Raw genomic sequence first — 20,640 nt, forward strand, 5'->3', positions numbered from 1 at the left:
AAGTAAAAAAGAAAACACGTCTTCTGTTCCCTGGAGGCTGCTACAGTGGCAGTGAGAAAGAGGTGATGAAAATATATATTAAATAATCGTCATCATCATCGTCGTTATTTAATGTCCACTTTCCATGCTGATATGGGTTGGACAGTTTGACTGAGGAATGGCAAGCCAGAAGGCTGCACCAGGCTCCAATCTGATCTGGCAGAGTTTCTACAGCTCGATGCCCTTCCTAATGCTAACCACCCTGAGAGTGTAGTGGGTGCCTTTTACGTGCCACAGGCACGGGAGCTAGTCAGGCAGTACTGGTAACAGCCACACTCGAATGGTACATTTTACGTGCCACCAGCATGGGGAGCCAGTCAGGTGGCACTGACATCGACCACATTTGAATGGTTTCACCTTGCTCCAGTCTTCCTTCTGACTGGTGGAGGGATGTTGACCTGTTTGCCTAACCAGTAGGGAGGTGTCATTTGAAGGTTAAAACAACACAAAAGTGCATGGTGACCAGCAATGTGTAACAACATCAGATAGCCTGGTCAGTCACGTGATCACAAGAAAAAAGCTAGCAGAATCACTAGCACACCAGATAAAATACTTAGCAATATTCTGTCTGTCTTCACATTCTGAGTTCAAACTCCACTGAGGTCAACTTTGTCTTTCAATCCTTTCAGGGTCAATACAATGAGTACCAGTGGAGCAATGGGGTCGATGTAATCAACTTAGCCCCACCCTTGAAATTGCTTGCATTGTGTCAAAATTTGAAGCCAATATTGTGTAATAGACTCATGGTGCTTATTCTTACAAATCCATTAATCTACCATTTGAATTTATTCCAGATAATCTTCTAAGAATTTACCTGTATCTTCAGGTGGACCACAAAGTCCCTTATATCCTGTCAGGGTCAGTGGTTTTTAATATTGAAGTGTAATAAGACTGATGGTGCTTGTTATTTTACCGAGTCAACAATTCACCATTTCTGTTTATTACAGATAATTTTTCAGGAATTTTCCTGCGAGTATTTTCAGGTGAACCATAAAGTCCCCTATGTCCTGTTGGGGGTGGGGGTAGACAGTGGTTCTTAATACTGCTGTGTAACAGACTCATGGTGCTTGTTTTTACCAAGCCAGCAACCCACCATTTGTGTTTATTCCAGATAATCTTTGCTTCTGTCTTCTTCCAAGGATTTGCCTGTAAGGGCCATTAGGTGGACCATGAAGACCCCTATATCCTGACAGGGCTAGTGGTTCTTAACACAGCTGTGTATACAGACTTGTGGTGTTTGTTTTCACCAAACCAGCAGTCAACTATTTTTGGTTGTCCTATACAATCTGTGCCTGTCTCCTCAATCGTTTTCACAGTTATTTGTCTTGTCACTTGTCAAATTATGACTGTCCAGTGTTAATAACTGTGTCTGATTAATTATCATATTTTTGTTTTGTTCAACTGTTTATCTTTTAATCATTTATTGATAATTGCTTTTGTGTTTACAGAAGTTTTCAAACATCTTGCAGCAGTATAACCTTTGTGATTAGTACCTCCACCAGCTGCTTCTGAGGTGGCCATATAGAAACCATTCATAATAAACCGCAGCAAGATGGATGCTTGTAATGGCTGTTTGGTTATGAAGCTTACTTTGTAACCTCATAGTTTCAGGTTCAGTCACACAGTGCAGCATCATGGGCAAATGTCTTCTACTATAGCCCCAGGTCAACCAAAGGTTTCTGAGTGAATTAGTTAGGCAGAAAATGTATGGAAGCCTGCCATGTAAAATATATATGTATATCATTTTATATACATAACTATAAAAGAGCAATTAATAGTTTCATGCTTTAACATACATTAAATTGGCAGATTTCTATAACATGGCATGCACCTTTTGTAATTATGTATATTAAATGAGGTTTATCCTTCACTTTTTGAAGTATCTTGTTTGTTGATCCTTCCTATAATGGGACTGTAAACTGTGTGTGTGTGTGTGTGTGTGTGTGTGTGTGTGTGTGTGTGTGTGTGTGTGTGTGTAATGCTTGTTTTTATGTTCAGTTATAATAACAACAATTTTACATTAATCTGATGAGTTGCTCCATGCTTTTGTAGAGTGCAAATTTATTATGTTTATACTAGAATGCTGTTGACAGTGACTTCAAATTTGGGGGCAGTTAAGAGAGGAACATATAAACATACAACCTTTACTCAAATACTTTTGTGAACATCAAAACACAAGAAAAACCACTTCCAAAACAATTAACAAAGCCACGACATGTCTGAAAAATAACCCCAACTTTACAAATGAAAATAAGCACATAAAATGTGGCACAGGTGCTCTTGCGCGGCACTGGCACAAATGCTATGTACATTATGCCAACATAGATGCATTGTATATGGCTCCAGCATGGGTGCTTTTTATAAGGTACCAGTACCTGTAAGGTTGCCAGGTGGCCTGCAAGGCAAGGATGTCTCAACTGACAGAGGGAGAGGAACTGGGAGATGTGGCCGTGTACCAGGTGAGAGACTGGGGTATGATAGAGAGTCAGGGGTATGACAGAGTCAGGGGTATGATAGAGAGTCAGGGGTCGCTGTCTTGCTAGAGAGGAACTACATGGATACTCCAGTAGGATAAGGTAGGGAAGGGAAGTGGGAGAAAGAAATGCCTGAAATTTTGAGGAGGTTATAGGCTGAGTACATCGACCCCAGTGTTTCACAGGTATTTAATTTATTGACTCCAAAGTCAACCTTAGCGGAATTTGAACTCAGAACGTAATGACAAACGGAACACCGCTAAGCATTTTGCCCAGCATGCTAACAATTCTGCCAGCTTGCTGCTTCATCAACAACAACTACTACTACTATTACTACTACTACTATAGGTTGTACAGAAAAAAGAACAGCTCAAGCAACAACAACAAAAAAAAAATACTGTTATTAATGCATTTGGAAAATTGCCTCTTTTCCAACTCTTTCAGTCATCTATCAGCTGGTCAGCCAGTTATTCACCTGCCTGCCTGTCAGTCTGTCTGTCCATTCTATTCTATTCCATATTTCACAAATGCCCCTTCTACCTCTCTCTCTCTCTACCCCTCTCTCACAGCCATCCAAACCAAATTTTAATTGCTTGATGCAGAAAAAAAAAAAACAGGAAAAAATACCTAAAAGATATATATATAAAAAAAACAACACAAAAATAAAACCAAAACAGTAACCCAGAAATCTAGGTTAAGCTTACATGACAGATACTGTTGTTGTTTGTGTGTGTGTGTGTGGTGTGTGTGCGCATGTGTGTGGTGTGTGGTGTGTGTGTGTGTGTGTGTGTGTGTGTGTGTGTGTGTGTGTGTGTGTGTGTGTGTGTAAGTTAGCTAGAGAAGCTGAGAGACAACAGACTCTTTAGGGTAATGTCTATCTATTCCACTCTCTTCACACACACACACACACCTTTAGTTACCCTTGGTAGTTTTTGGTGGATGGTGATGGCTGGTTGGTTGGCTTGTTGGCTGGCTGACTGGCTCAGTTTGGCTTAGCTTGGCTATCACTAGTTGAGGCCGATTGGTCTGGTGTTAGTTATATTTAGTTGATCTCTTAGATAAATAATTATCTCCCCACCTCCCCACACTCCCATACAATTGTGTGGAATTAGCCAGAGAGAGAGAGAGAGAGAGAGAAAGAGAGAGAGAGAGAAAGAGAAAGAGAGAAAGAGAGAGAGAAAGAAAGAGAGAAGGAGAGAGATCTGCTCCCACAGCAGAAAATAGCCATTCCTGGTTACCCACTACAAGAAGGAGATTATCAACCATAGGTTATTGAACTGGCATTAAAGTGGTTATGGTAAGCTGGTATTGTCAGTGCATCAGACAAAATGCTTAGTGGCACTATTTTCAGCTCCTTATGTTCCGGGTTCAATTCCTGCCGAGATTGACTTTGCTGTTTCATCCTTTTGGGGGCAATAAAATAAAATACATGTTGAGTACTGGGGATTGATGTAATCGGCTTACCCGATCCTGCTAAAATTACTGGCTTTGTACCAATATTTGAAACCATTAAGACGGCAAACTGGTGGAATTGTTAGTGCATCGAACAAAACGCTTTGTAGAATTTCTTTCAACTTTATGTTCCGAGGTTGACTTAGCCTTTCATCCTCTCAGGGTCAATAAAACAAATACTCATTGAACATTGGGGTTGATGTAAGTGACTTACCCCATCATGCTAAAATTACTGGCCTTGTGCCAAAATTGGAAACCACAAAGGCCCCGAACTGGTAGAATTGTTAGCCCATCAGACAAAAGGTTTAGTGACATTTCTTCCAGCTCTTTACATTCTGAGTTCAAATCCTGCTGAAGTTGACTTTACCTTTTATCATTTCAGGATTGATAAAATAAGTACCAGTTGAGCACTGGGGTTGACTTAGCCTTTCATCCGTCTGGAATTAATAAAATAAGTACCGGTTGAGCACTGGGGTTCATGTAATTGCCTTACCCTCTCTCCTTAAAATTACTGGTCTTATACCAAAAATTGAAAAAATTTTGGAAGGTGGTGAGCTGGCAGAATCGTTAGAACATCGGACAAAATGCTTAGCAAGCATTTCTTCCAGCTCTTTACATTCTGAGTTCAAATCCCACCAAGGCTAACTTTGGCTTTAATCTTTTTGGAAGTCAATAAAATAAGTACCAGATGAATACTGGGTTTGATGTCACCAACTTGACCCCTCCCACTAAAACTACTGACCTCCAGTCAAAATTTATAACCATTAATCACAGGTAATAATGGATTACAGGTGATCCATTTGTTATTTGCTATGGGCAGCTACAAATATGGAAAACTTTGAAGAGAGGATGGTTATTCTACACCATCAGCTCCTGTAGTTAACTGGCACTTTCTTTTATCAACCCTGGAGGAATGAGAGGTAAATTTGACCTGTATGAGATCTGAACTCAGAACTTAGAACATAAAGAGTTAGAAGAAATATCACAAGATATTTTTTCTAATGCCCTAATGATTCTGCCAATCCACTATCCTCAATAATAATAATAATAATAATAATAATAATAAGCACTGAGAGAGCACAAACCTCTGCCAAGGCAACACCAACATCCTCTCAATGATTAGCCAGAGATGATTTTTAAAATGAGAATATCTGAAATAAACACGACTGCTCTCTCAAACGAGAATACTAAAAACGAACCTGTCTGCTCTCAAAAATTAAGTAACAGAAAAAAACAGGAAAAATTATTCAGAATCCTTGTCTGGTACCAGATCGATCCCCAAATCTAATCAGTTCATGCCAGTCATGAGGCCAAACATTCCTGAAAGTTTCATCAGAATCCATCCGCCAGTTCTTGAAATATCTTGTCCACGGACAGACAAACACAAACACAACTGAAAACAATACCTCCGCCCTTGCTAAGGTAGAATAATAATAACAACAACAATAATAATAATAATCCTTTCTACTGGAAACACAAGGCCTTAAATTTGGAGGAAGGGATTAAGTCGATTACATCAACCCCAATGCATAACTTTTTGGGGTCAATTAAATAAGTACCAAAGTTGACCCCAGTGGAGTTTGAATTCAGAACGTAGTGGCAGACAAAATACCACTAAGCATTTCACCTGGCATGCTAATGATTCTGGCAGCTGACTGCCTTAATAATAATAACAATAATAATAATAATAATAATAATAATAATAATAATAATAACAATAATAATAATTACTGATTTGACAGAATAAAGATTAGCTCAATAAAGAAAAAAGAAGAAATGCAATGTTATAACTGCATTTGGAAAACTGCCTTGTCTCCAACTCTTTCTTCTTCTACTGGTCAGTTATCAGATAAAATCAAAGCAATTAAGTCAAGGATTGGACAGGTCACAGGTCAGGACTGGCTGTTTACGGTGAAATCAAACATACATCATCAAATTACAAAAAAATAAATTAAAAAAAAGAATGTGTTACCCTCAGGGTAGTTACTGTAAGGGAGATAATCCTTTCTGACAAGTCATGGGAAGGTTAGAAATTTGAATTTTCAATTGAATAAGCACAGAAATGGTTGTGTGGTAAGAAGCTTGCTTCCCTATCACATGGCTCTGGGTTCAGTCTCAATGTTTAGTACCTTGGGCAAGTGTCTTCTACTAGTCCCAGGCCAACCAAAGCCTTGTGAGTGGATTTGGCAGACGGAAATTGAAAGAAGCCTGTCATGTATTTGTGTGCGTTTGTTTGTTTGTCCCCCCGCTACCACTTGACAACCAATGTTGGTTTGTTTATGTTCCTGTAATTTAGTGGGTTGGCAAAAAATGACCAATAGAATAAGTGCTGACAGTTGACAGGAGCTGGCTAGGTAGAAAAACTACCCTAAGCTATTGTGTCTGTTTTGGCAGGGTTTCTATGGCTGGATGCCCTTCCAAATACCAACCACTCCACAAATAATTTGGTACCCAAATGAGCAAATACTACCAGGGATAAGGAGCCTTATCAGCTGGTTTCAGAAAGATCATCCCAATAATGTGCTATGTTGTGCAGGACAGATGGACATGGAGGCCCAGGCCCATAATCACTGATGCTTATAGACATGCTACATGATGAGAGAAGTTAGATATAATCAAAACTGGACACAGGCAGCTAGCTCGTCGAAACTAGTCCAAAGTAATCAAACATTATTGGGATATAATTATCAAGACAAAAGGTGCCCAAATATAGGCAATATTGATCAGAGATAATGAGATAATGACTGTCATTTGCCATGATAAATAGAGATGGGTGTTATTGATTTGTGTGATCATCACTGATAACCACGAACCAAAGTCACCATTAGCTTGATTTAGCAACACAAAGATAACATTTGCCAGAGATAGCTGTGTGGTCATCATTAGTCATTTGATTAATGATGCCATACATGAGACAGAAGAGAAGTCTGCATTTTGGTGGGGAAGAGGGGTTGCGAATAGGTGTGAGAGTAGGGGTCCTGGAGGAGAAGATAGTATATGTAGCACCAAGAGGAGTGATAGAAGTGTTAGATGATCCTAGGGATCGGTAGTATGCAACTCACTCGTTCAGAAGATCAAAAACCATATCAGTAGTAATGGAATAGGCAGAGGGAAAGGGCAGCCATACAATTTAACCCAAATAATAATGTTTTAGGCTTGTACTTATTCTATCAATGTCTTTTGTCAAACCGCTATGCTACAGGAACATAAACAAACCAACACCAGTTTTCAAACAGTGGAGGGAAATATACAAGTAAAAGACAGACTTTCACACAGTTTCTGTTCCACAAATTTACTCACAAGGTGTCGATCAACCAAAGGCTACAGAAGAAGACACTTAACCAAAGTGCTGTGCAGAGGGACTGAAACTGAAATCATCTGGCTGCAAAATGAACTTCTTAACCACACAACCAATCCTGCATCTGCAGTGACTGTGTCTTTATGATACTTTGTCTGTCATGTCTGACCACAGGGTGACATTTTCCATGGACATTCCAAAAGCTAGGAATGGTCAAAGACGGACGGTAAGGAACAAGGGTTAACTAGAAATGCCTTGAGATGGCTTAGTGAGCGAGGAACAACCAAATAACCAATTACAGACATAAACAGCCAGAAATAATTGGGAAAGATTATCAGAGATAAAGAGACCATATTTAGAGGCAGCAATAGAAAAATAATATGAGATAAAAAAAATAGATGAATAAATCTTAATGATAAGCAATGTGAACAAGAACCAACCAGAAATATGAGTAGCGTAAAAGGATAAATAAACAAGAAACAAGCAGAGAGTTGTTAATCAAATATAGCTGGAGATAAACAGGATCTCTGTTTAGAATAATTCATGGCTGTGTGGTTAAGAAGCTTGTTTTGCAATCATGTTGTTTCAGGTTCAGCCCCACTGTGTGGCACCTTGGGCAAATGTTTTCTACTATAGCCCTGGCCTAACAGATGCCTTGTGAGTGGATTTGGCAGAAAGAAACTGAAAGAAACCCACCATGTCATTTCATGTCAGTCTGTCCATGTGTGCATGCGTGTGTGTTTGTGTATGTCTGTGACTGTGTGTGTTTACCTTCATTCCCCACCACTGTCTGACAACCGGTTTTAATTTTTTTATGACATTCTCTTTTACTTGTTTCAGTTATTTGACTGTGGCCATGCTGGAGCACCGCCTTTAATCGAGTAAATCGACCCCATGACTTATTCTTTGTAAGCCTAGTAATTATTCTATCGGTCTCTTAATAAGGCGGTGAGCTGGCAGAAACGTTAGCACGCTGGGCGAAATGCTTAGCGGTATTTCGTCTGCTGCTACATTCTGAGTTCAAATTCTGCCGAGGTCGACTTAGCCTTTCATCCATTCAGAGTCGATTAAATAAGTACCAGTTACGCACTGGGGTCGATGTAATCGACTTAATCCGTTTGTCCCCTCTATGTTTAGCCCCTTGTGGGCAACAAAAATAAGAATTATTCTATTGGTCTCTTTTGCCGAACCGCTAAGTTACGGGGACATAAACATACCAGCATCGGTTGTCAAGTGATGTTGAGGTGGACAAATACAGACACACAAACATACATACATATATATACATATACACGACGGGCTTCTTTCAGTTTCCGTCTACCAAATCCACTGACAAGGCTTTGGTCGGCCCGAGGCTATAGTAGAAGACACTTGCCCAAGGTGTCATGCAGTGAGACTGAACCCGGAACCATGTGGTTCGTAAGCAAGCTACTTACCACACAGCCACTAACTTGTTTTGTTTTTTGGTAGTTTGGCACAAAAGATCAAAATAACAAGTTGCAGGCATAAAAATATAAATACCGGGGGTCGACTCATTCAGTTAAACACTTCAAGAAGGTGCCCCAGCATAGCCACAGTCCAATGACCAAAACACATAAATGATAAAAGATAAAGAGATTAAAGTACACTTAAAGAGATGATGAAAAGATGTGAACAGAAATAAACATCAAATCAATAACACACCGTTTGTCGAAATTTAAAGAATAAACCAGCAGTCCATATGGCCCCTGGGGATCCATATAAAATTTTTGAGGGTTCATGCAATGAAATAGTAAATTGGGGATCCACAAGAGCTGGGTTTCTTTTTCTATCATTTTACATAGTTCAGTTTAACAGAAGTAAATGTGGGAAAAACAAAATAGGGATTTTGAAAGGAGTTTCTAAAAAGGGTCCACCAGAATAAAATAGTAATCAAAGGGATCCACAGAGAAACAATGGTTTAGAGTCCCTGGAATAAACAGTTGTAGTCATGTGGGACACAGTAAGGTGAGCAAATATAACTATTTCAGAACTGTTAATATGTCTATTTAACCCTTGTGATATCAACCTGCCCAGGACAGGCCCAAATTCGATAATATAGACTTACTGTTTTAAAGTGGTCTAAGTTATAATCTTCCATCAAAAGTTTATGCTCAAGAACACAACACACCACCTAGTTCAGGAATCGAAACCACAATCTTACGATTGTGAGTCCAACACTCTAACCGCAGCCATGCACCTCCACATTATATGGACTAGATTAATTAGACATGAACAAAAAAAAACAAAAGAAAAATGGTATTTTTATTTTTTAAATGATTTGGTCTGGAGGCATTCCAGGAGACATGAAATCAACTCAACTAATAATCAATAAATTAATTAGAATAATAACGATAAGCAGCAGGGAAAACATGGCATAAGTACTTTCTGAGGAAGATAGAAAGGACAACGGATGTAATGTGGTTGATAATGAGAGGAATAAGATTTGGGGAGTTGGTGTGTGTGTGTGGGGGGGGGGGGTCTAAGTGGGGTGGCAACAAACTAGCCGGTTCTGAGAAATAGAGCCCACTCTAGTTATCCTCCTCTGACTCATCATCATTTAACTTCTTTTTTGCTATGCTTGCATAAGTCTGACAGGATTTTGTTGAGGTAGATTTTCTATGGCTGGATGCCCTTTCTGTCACCAACCCTTAACTGTTTCCAAGCAAGTTAAAAATATTTCCCCATGATCAGACATTTTTCATGAGAGATTAGAAGCAAACAGCATCGCTTGTATAACAGTGATGCTCACTTACAGCCAACATGTAATGTCAAGACAGGTTTACAAACAAACACACACACACACACACATGTACACGTACACACACATTAAAAAGTATCCAGTCCACACTGTGAAGTGGTTGGCATTTGGAAGGACATCCAGCTGTAAAAACCATGCCAAAACTGACCTTGCCTGTGCTGGTACCACATGAAAAGCACTCAGTCCACTCTATGGGGTGGTCAATGTTAGGAAGGGCATCCAACCATAAAAACCATGCCAAAACAGACACAGAAGTCTGGTGTAATCATCTGCCTGGCCAGCTTCTGTCAAACCATCCAACCCATGCCAGCATGGAAGGTGGACGTTAAACAATGATGATGATGATGATGATGAAGATGATGATGATATATACACACAATGAACTTCTGTTTCTGTCTATGAAATCCACTTACAAGGCTTTGGTCAACCCAGAGCTATAGTAAAAAAAAACATATGACCAAGGTGCCACACATGGGGTTTGAACTAGAGACCACATGGGTGGAAAGCAAGCTTGTCAACCACAGTCACACATGTGCATTAACATTCTCATGCTGGGAACTGACCTCAAGTTGCATGAGGTAAAGCCAAGAATCGTGTAGTAGAGATGGAAAAGATGGAGAGAAAGAGGATATATTACGACAATGGGACAGAGGCCAGAGTGCATTGGTCAAGGAATTCATACCAACAGGCACAAACCTGGCTGTGTAGTGAGAAGTCTGCTTCTCAACTACATGATTTTAGGTTCAGTTCCACTGCGCAGCACTTTGGGCGTCTTCAACTATAGCCCCTGGCTGATCAGTCTTGTGTATAGATTTGGTAGATGGAAACTGAAAGAAGCTTGTCAAGTGCGTATGTATGTGGGTGTGCATATGTGTGTGCATGCGCATGCATGTGTGTGTGTGTGTATGTACATATAAACTGACCAAATAAGAGAAGTGAAGCAAGAGAATAGGCACGCACACATGCATGTTTGTGTGTGTGTGTGTGTGTGTGTGTGTGTGTGTGTGTGTATCTGCATATGTGTGTGTGTGTGTATACATGTGAGTCTGTGTTTATGCCCCTCCACCACTTGACAACTGGTGTTGGTTTGTTTACATTCTTATAACTTAATGGTTTGGCAAAAGAAACTGACTGAAAAAGCACCAGACATATATATATATATATATATATATATATATATATATATGTATATATATATATATGTATATATATATATATATATATATATATATATATATATATATATATATATATATATATATATATATATAATAATATTAGGGATAAAATCCAAAATTACAGGTAAAAACTCAATTAAAGTCAATTTATTAAAAATAAAATTAAATTAAGTTTCACAGTATAAAATATATATACTTATTTATTGTACTTTTAATTATAAATTTTTTCTATATGTGACAGTGGATTTTCATCAATGAGTTCATAAACCTTGGTTATTTTCCCTAATACTATATATATAAACATGCACAAGGGTCAATAAGTTTGACTAAAACCCTTCAATGTGTTGCTCCAGCTTGGCCGCAGGCCAATAACAGAAAAAAAAGCTCCAGAGGTAAAAGAGAAACAAAATAACTGGGTGGTCTTCTTTTGCGATGTAGTTTCGGCCGTCAGCATATGTAACATCAATTATATGCCAGTCAAATAAATGTAGGTTAATGAAAACATAAGCGACATCGAAAATAGAAAATGGCCTAAACTGAAAATAACAGCTTGTTACTTTATTATTAAAGTGCTATAGAAAAGAATGCTTTTATTCAATCTACATCATAGGAATACAATTATACCATATATATATACACTATATTTAAATTATATACACTATATGCTTGCTTGTATATGACTTTTAAAAAATATATACAAAGCAAAAAAAAAGTAGTAGGTGTGAGTAAAACTGGTAGGAAAAACAGCAGACAGAAGTTTTATTCACCAATTACCATGGCTAAATAAACAGTCCACCAAAAATATATAAAAAAGAAAGACCAGAAAAAAAAAAATGAATAAAGCTAAAATGAGAACTATCACTCTTCCACAAACTTGCCATAGCAACAAGTTCACAGAAGCCGAAACCAAAGTAAGAAATAGCAACAACAAAAAAGTCATTGTTTGCCATTTATGAAGACTTTTCTTAAAGATAGAATTACTACGACAGGTGGTTGGGGGGGGGGGGGCAGTTTGTTTGCTAGGTTAGTGTTTAGGATTTGGTGGGGGAGTTTTGCAGTTGTTTTTTTTTTTAACTTCCTTGTTGGAGAGTTTTCTTAGATAATCCTCTACAGGTTATCCTGTACCTCTGTAAGTGGTAATTCCCTTCTCTCTATTTCCATGAATAAAGTGCCTCAACCCTTTTCTTACCATATTTCTGTTCAAAAACACCGCTTTTGTTTTAGTTAATTCTGAAAATGGGGACAGTCCAACCAAAGTTTTGTGAGTAGATTTGGTACACGGAAACTGAAAGGAGCCCATTGTATAAATATAATATATATATAAATATATTAAGACATTTCTTAACATGAAACCAATAGTAGCCTTAATTTACAAATAAAGAAATTATATCCACCAATGCTATGTTGAGCACTCATTTTCATCGTTCGACGCCACTACACATTCTTTTTTTTCTTTCCTTGTTTCTGTCTGTGTTCCTTTCTGTGGAAGAGCATAGGCTAGGAACGTTAAAAACTTTTTCACTTCCCTAGCGTTGTACTAATACATCTGTTTGTTGTCTACACCACTTGTCTTCGTCTTTTGCTTTTTTTTTGTGAATTCTCCCCATATATATCTATAAGTCAGTAAATGGTGGGGTTGTGTTAACCGCACGTGGAGAAATAATAGGAAAAAAAAAAAAATAATAATAAGGCAGAATGCTAAACTGAAAGCATATTTTAATATAGACGTGCATAAGGAGGATTAAAAGGGATTTCTAAAGGATTTCATTGCATGGCAATTTTTCAAGAAGAGGGAAAATGAAAATGTTTTTTACAAAAATATAAGATATATAAAAAAATAAATATACCAATACATTATATTGTCTTTGAGTTTTTGAAGTTCAATGGTAATCCATGTAGATAATTGTTAGATAGATTAGGATGCATGGAATTAAGAATCATGTTGTGTTTAAAAAAGGCTGAGAGTTTATGTGTTAAACAGGAAGTGTGTGTAAGGGAAGACAATTCTGTGGGTTTTATACTCTTTAGTTGGAGTTCTGTCAACAGGAAGTTTATGTCTGTTCTTAGAGAAACAGGAAGTAAATTTATATGTATTTCAACAGGTAGGCGAGAGAAGGGAATATGGTCACTGAGGAGTTTGTATGTTAAGAAGCGTTTGGAATTTCTCTATAAAAAGATTCTCCTTGTTGATTCTTTCTTGTGTAGAGATTCTGTCTTTACATTGATAGAAAGGGAATATAAGGAATTTAGGGTTTTTGTTTCTGGTGCAAGAGTCTATGTGGTCACAGAGTGGAATTTGGCAGTGTTGTGGAAGATTTATTTGTTCTTTATGGACTGCTACTCTTCTACGATATAGTTGTGTTGGCAATCTGCGCATATGAGGACATAAATGAGGTTCTTAGAGGAACAAGAGAAGTTGGTCTTGATTTTAAACCTTGTTCCTTGTTTGAAGGTAAATTCAGAGCCTTCAAGTAGGTAGGGGCAGGTACCACAACCACCCCAAGGACACCCAACCCCCCCTGAGATCAAGGCTGACATTTCAGAATTCTGCAGGAAGCTTCGTTTAACAGAAGCTTTTATAGACCTCAACAATGAGGATGATTCAATTATTGAAAACAAAAGCAACTTCATACCTTCCAAAGGAGGAAATAAAGCACTGGACAAGTTTTGCAACCACATCCAGAGTTTCCCTTTTACCCCACCCAAAACCAAGGTCAAATCAAACTTTAATAGCAAAGAATGGAAAAACCTAAGAGACTTACAACAGGACAAAAGCCTTACTATCAAAAAAGCTTACAAAGGTAGAACTGTAGTCCTAATGGACCCAGATTTTTACAAACACCTAGCACTCTCCTTACTAAACGACAACTCTTTCTATGAAATTATCACTAACTATAAACAACAAAAAACACTCAAAAATCTCACCACCCTTATACTCCAACATGGTCAAGGACTCACGGACAAAGAAAAGGATTATATCATTAATTTCAAATGCAAGCGCAGCCTCTTCTATGGCCTCCCTAAAATCCATAAAAACAAATCCATCACCAAAGCCTGCAAACTCTCCTCTGACATCTACATCAAGGCACCGGAAGACTTAAGACTAAGACCCATAAATGAGGAACAGCTTGGGGCAGATATCAGCAGGGGCAGCACTGTAGTGCTGTAGTACTAACATTAGAAAGCAGAATTTGGTGTTCAGGTCCCACAGTGGTGACACCTAGAAGAGGAGTGGGTTCCATCCAGAAGTTAGTAGGGATGGTCATTCATTGACTGAGGAATAAATAGCTTTGACAGTGGAAAAAAACAAAACAAGTAATGAGCTGGTTTTGTTGACAAGTGAGAAATGGAGGAATGTGGAAGTTTATTTATTTTATCATACTCAGAGAATTCAGGGAGACAGAAAAAGAGAGGGAGAGAGAGAGAGAGGCAGAGAGAGACAGAGAGAGAGAGAGAGAGGGAGGGAGAGGCACAAAGAGAGAGGCAGGGAGAGAGGCAGGGAGAGAAAAGCACAGAGAGAGGGGCACAGAGAGAGAAGCACAGAGAGAGGGGCACAGAGAGGGAAGCACAGAGACAGAGAGAGAGGCACAGAGAGAGAGTGAGGCAGAGAGAGAGAGAGAGGCACAGAGAGAGATAGATAGAGGCAGGGAAAGGCAGACAGGGAAATGAAAGAGGGAGGGAGAACAGAATAGGAGAGAGGGAGAGAGAGAGACAGCAAGAGTGAAAGCGAGAGAAAGAAAGAACTAGTATATTCTCCTTCATTGTTCATGACAAGAAGTCATGAACAATGAAGGAGAATATATATTTGACCAATTTGTTAAAATTCTCAATGAAAAATAAGGATTTTTAAAAATGGGCAAAAAAAAAAAGAAGAAAAAACACTGAAGGAATTTATCTGACAGCTTAATACAATAAATTTTCTGTTCTGGTATAAGTCAGAAACCAACGACCATATATGGTATATAATCATGCAATGTATGCACATATGAACACATCGGCACTCATCCTTACACGTGTATGTATGTTGTTGGCACTCCGTCGGTTATGGCGTCAAGGGTTCCAGTTGATCTGATCAACGGAACAGCCTGCTCGTGAAATTAACGTGCAAGTGGCTGAGCACTCCACAGACACGTGTACCCTTAACGTAGTTCTCGGGGAGATTCAGCGTGACACAGTGTGACAAGGCTGGCCCTTTGAATTACAGGCACAACAGAAACAGGAAGTAAGAGTGAGAGAAAGTTGTGGTGAAAGAGTACAGCAGGGTTCACCACCATCCCCTGCGGGAGCCTCGTGGAGCTTTAGGTGTTTTCGCTCAATAAACATTCACAACGCCCGGTCTGGGAATCGAAACTGCGATCCTATGATTGCGAGTCCGCTGCCCTAACCACTAGGCCATTGCGCCTCCACATTTTGTCCCAACACCCAACAAAAAAAAATGGCTGGAATGTTTCTATCCAGCCATAGAAACTATGCCAAATAAGACAAAAAAAAACAGACAAACATAGAACAATTAGTACTATTTATGTTTTAGAAGTGGAGCTTGAAATAATTAAAGTTATTGACAACCCCTAGGACAGAAAAAGGTCGAAAGCTACCCAGAATTTTATATATCCAAAGGATTTTTTTTTTAACCTAATATTCTCCATGTTAGTATCAAATGCTTTGTGTACTTTGAGTTCCAGAGTTAAAAACGGTTTATTTGCTGTCTTTTGAAGTTACTGAAATCAATATCTTATAATGCAAATGTAAGTTTTTACCTTTTAAGCATTTTCTATAGACATTCCTTTCTTCAAGTTTCTGTTGTAGCGTGCAGAATTCTCGAAACCTGCGTTTCACTTTGCCAGTTTTTGTAGAAAGTTCCCCATTTTCAGATACATATGACGCATCATACTATAAAAACAAAAGACACATTTATATATATATATATGTAGATAGGGTTATGATACAAGCTATGACACGATTAACATTCAACACTATACATTATAGTTCAATCCAATGTAAATCTGTATTATCACTTAGTCTGGAGAATTACTAATAGATGTTTTATATGTTTTTCTACATGTATACCTATATAACTCCTATTAGTAACAAAACATGTGACGCAGAATAAATAATACCAACAACTTTTTCGTTATCTGTTAGGTGTGGCAGTGTGGTAAGAAGGTTGCTTCCCAACCACATGGTTCTAGGTTCAGTCCCACTGTCTGGCACCTTGGCCAAGTATCTTCTACTATAGCCTCAGGCCAACCAAAGCCTTGTGAATAGATTTGGTACACGGAAACTGAAAGAAGCCTGTCATATATCTATATGTATATATCCACGTGTGTGTCTGTCTTTGTGTCTGTTTGTTCGACCCCCCCATCACTGCAAAAGATACTGATAGAATAAGTCCTAGGCTTAAAAAAATAAGTCCTGAAATCAATTTGCTCAACTAAAACCTCTTTAAGGCGGTGCTCCAGCATGGCGACAACCAAATGACTAAAACAAGTAAAAGAATAAAAACAACATATATATATATATATATGTATATATATATATATATATATATATATATATATATATATATATACACACACAATCCTTTCCATTATAGGGCTGAAATTCTGTGGGGAGGGGCTAGTTAATTACATCGACCCTGTCCAATGCTCGACTGGTCCTTATTTCCTCAACTCTGAAAGGATGAAACGGAAAGTTGACCTTGGTGGAATTTGAACTCAGAACATAGAAATGGATAAACATTTTGACTAGCATGCTAACAATTCTGCCAGTTGCCCCCCTTATATACACGTACACATAATTGTGCCAATGAATGGGAATGTGAAACTCTGAGTAACATTGGTGAACATTTTGCAGCTTTAATAAAAGCATTCCCGCCCACGCTGCCGCACTTGCCCTTACCTCTCCAACACCACCCTCCTCACCAGCACCCATCACCGACCCTATCGCATCACCGACTCCTTCACCTGCACGTCTACCAACATCATATATTGCCTTTCCTGCTCTCTCTGCCAATCCCTGTACATCGGACAAACGGGGCGCCGCCTGGCCGACCGATTCGCGGAACACCTCCGAGATATCAACGTCGGCAATGACACCCCGGTGTCACGCCACTTCCGTTCTGCCGGCCACTCCTTGCGGCAACACCTGTCTGTGTTTGGATTGTCCATGCACAGGGGCCATCCGGACTCCCGTTTGCGCCGTGAACAGGGATTAATCTTCTATCTTCGCTCCTTTGCGCCACATGGGCTCAACTCCCCTCCACTCTTCATCTAACCCCCTCCTCCTGTCTCTCTCCCCCACCCTCCCTCCTACCACCCATCTCTCCCCTCCCCCACCTCCTGCTCCGACTCCTACTTCTTTGTATGTCTCTTCACCTCTCTTCATACTTCTCTCCACTCCCACTTCTCTTCACCCCTACTCTTTCTCTCCTCTCTCTTACTCTCTCTCACTCTCTTCTCTCGTACTCCCCCCTCTCTCACTCTTACTCTCTACACTCTTACTCTCCTACTCTCTACACTCTTACTCTCTCACCCTTACTCTCTCACTCTCTTCCCCTCTCTCTCACTTTCTTTCTCTTCCTTTCTTTCTCCCCCCCCATTCCCCTCTTCCCTCTCTCTCTCTCTTTCTCTTCCTCTCTTTCTCCCCCCATACCCACCTTCCCCTCTTTCTCCCCCCATACCCACCTTCCCCCTCTCTCAATCCCCCTTCCCTCTCTTATACCCACCCTCTCTCCTCTCTTCCTCTCCCCTCCCATACCCATCTTCCCCCTCTCTTACATCCACCTTCCCCTTCTCCCTCCTGGTCAACACCCCCTCATAAGCTCATCCCACCACACCCCAACACACTCCTACTCTACCTTCCCACTCCACCCCATCCAATTCCTTACACCCACCACCCACCCCTACCCACAGACCCCACCCTACCCACAGACCCCTACCTCTACCCCACACTCCACCCATGCCTTCCCCACCTCCCAACACCCTCACATCACACCACACCAATACCCTTGCATCACACCAAGCACACCACACCAATACCCTCGCATCACACCACGCACACACTACAACTGACCAACTACTTTCTCCCTTTCTCCCTTCCCCCATTTTCACACTACATACGTCAAGATCACCAGCAGTCTACCTCCCACACACAGCCCCTCGTTCCCAATCACCGTTTGTTATCTCCCCCTTTCTTAGCTCTCCTGAAATAAGAATTTCTAACTTCCGGTCAGCCATTGTTATGATCGGCCATTATTATGATTGACCGTTGACTGAACACTATTCAATTTTTTTTCTCCGTGTTTTTCTCCTTGTCTCCGTATTCTTTCTGGTGAAGAGCGTAGCTCGAAACGTCAAAGACTTTCCGTATTCCCGAGCGTCATACTAATATATACTTTTGTTATTTACACCACCTGTCCTCGTCTGTTGTTATTTTTTGTATATTCTCCCATATATATATATATATATATATATACATATATATATATATATATATATATATATATATATATATATAAGTAAAGATTATTTGCCAACATAATCTGGCAGTCCAGGTTGGGATGAATGTTACTGTTATTTAGCCCCGGGAAACATCATCTCCAGCTGGCTATATGACACACAATTTGTGTCTTTATATTTTTAAACAAGGGAGTCCAGCAGCCTCACTCAGCTGGACTTCCTTGTTCGAAAATATAAGGACACAGATAGTGTGCCATATAGCCAACTGGAGACGATTCCTGGGGCTAAATAACAGTAGCATTCGTCCTAACCACGACTGCCGCATTATGATGGCAAAATAATCTTTACTTTAGAGTACCGTTACTAAATGTCTCTCATTGAGAGATTTAGAAATAATAATTTTCCTGTTTATATATATATATACATATATATATATATATATATATATATAGCAATAAGAAAATGGAGGGGAAAATGAGGTACTCATCAACTTGCAGACACTGTACTCTGTTGATTAATCTCTTTATTTTATAACCAAAATGACGATAAAGACAGTATACAGACACGTATGACATACTATGTCATATCAACAATTAAGATTACCGTCATTTTGGTTATAAAATAAACAGATTAATCAACAGAGTACATTGTCTGCAAGTTGATGAGTACCTCATATTCCCCTCCATTTTCTTATTGCTATATCAATTAATGGTAAAATATCTTTTAACCCGCACTCACTTATTGCACTTGGTATAACACTAGTGTAACAATAATTGGGTACCCTCCCAGCAGTATATTGGATAGATACTATCCCTTAGTGGGTTGGATCCTCAACCCCTAACTCTCTTGGATTATATTTATATACATACACACACACACACACACACACACACATTTATAATGTTGGTCAACTCCTACAGGAGTATGAGCATCACTGAAAAAGCAATACCTGCGCAAAACTTTTAGGGCTTGTACAACACCTCATAAACCTTCTCCACCCTAATGACATGGTCCAGAGACAAGCCAAGGCGAGATATCTGGTGCCAAAATGGGTTGCAGGCTTAGGAATGTGGTTGCAAGACGAACCTTCACAGAACATCCAGTGAGGACAAGGACATGTTTTTTTTGTTGTTTTTTTTTGATCAGAGGTCTGCAGGATTAGTTCAGACTCAGAGCTAAACAACAACAACCTACATTTAAAACAAAAGATGTATTCTGCCCTCTACAGGAAGACAGTATAACCATGTTTCCTGGTTGACCGACACGTCTGTCACATCACTCACGTATCTAATTAATGTAGTCTGGAATTGCAAATTGCGATGTGACAAGATTGTTTCTTCAAGACTGAATCTTTTATTTTATTTTTATCTGACTTGTTTTTCCTGTACTGAAGGAATGATGATGGTGGTGGTGGTGGTGGTGGTGGTAGTGTGGGTGGTTGTGGTAGTATTAGTGTTTGTGATGATGATGACAATAAACGTAGTGTCAGTGGTGGTGGCATTGATGTTTACAATAGTGATCATAGTGGTGGCGATATTGATGATGATGATGGTGGTGGTGGTAGTAGTAGTGGTAGAATTATTGATGTTTGTGATAGTAGTCATAGCAGTAATTACATTACTGTTGGTGCTGATGATGATGATTGTGATGATGATATTGACAGTGGTGGTAGAGGTGGTAGCTGTTCGATGGTAGTGGTAGCATAGGTGTACAGATGATGATGATGATGGTAGTGGTAGATATGGTGGTGGTAGTGGTGGAGATGGGGATAGCGGCAGTATTGGTTTTCCTGATGGTGACGGTGGAAATAGTGGTTGCAGTGAGGGTGGTGAGGGTGACAGTGGCAGTAAGAAAGATAGTGGTGTTATTGGTGTTCAGAATGACGATGATGATGATGATGATGATGACTATGATAACGATGATGATGATGATGATGATGATGACTATGATAACGATGATGATG

General features: G+C 39.4%; 1 protein-coding gene across 1 annotated transcript in view; it reads right to left on the reverse strand.

Moving 5' to 3' along the window:
* The window catches only part of LOC106879713 (uncharacterized), a 113,197-nt gene that overhangs the window by 16,450 nt on the left and 76,107 nt on the right, over window positions 1–20,640 (reverse strand). Inside the window, exon 2 of the mRNA XM_089340048.1 lies at window positions 15,978–16,110. Coding sequence (XP_089196174.1) covers window positions 15,978–16,110 — 133 coding nt within the window. The remainder of the gene's footprint in view (window positions 1–15,977; window positions 16,111–20,640) is intronic.

The sequence above is a fragment of the Octopus bimaculoides genome, chromosome 23 (genome assembly GCF_046866305.1).
Source record: "Octopus bimaculoides isolate indiv1 chromosome 23, ASM4686630v1, whole genome shotgun sequence".
Lineage (NCBI taxonomy): Eukaryota > Metazoa > Mollusca > Cephalopoda > Octopoda > Octopodidae > Octopus > Octopus bimaculoides.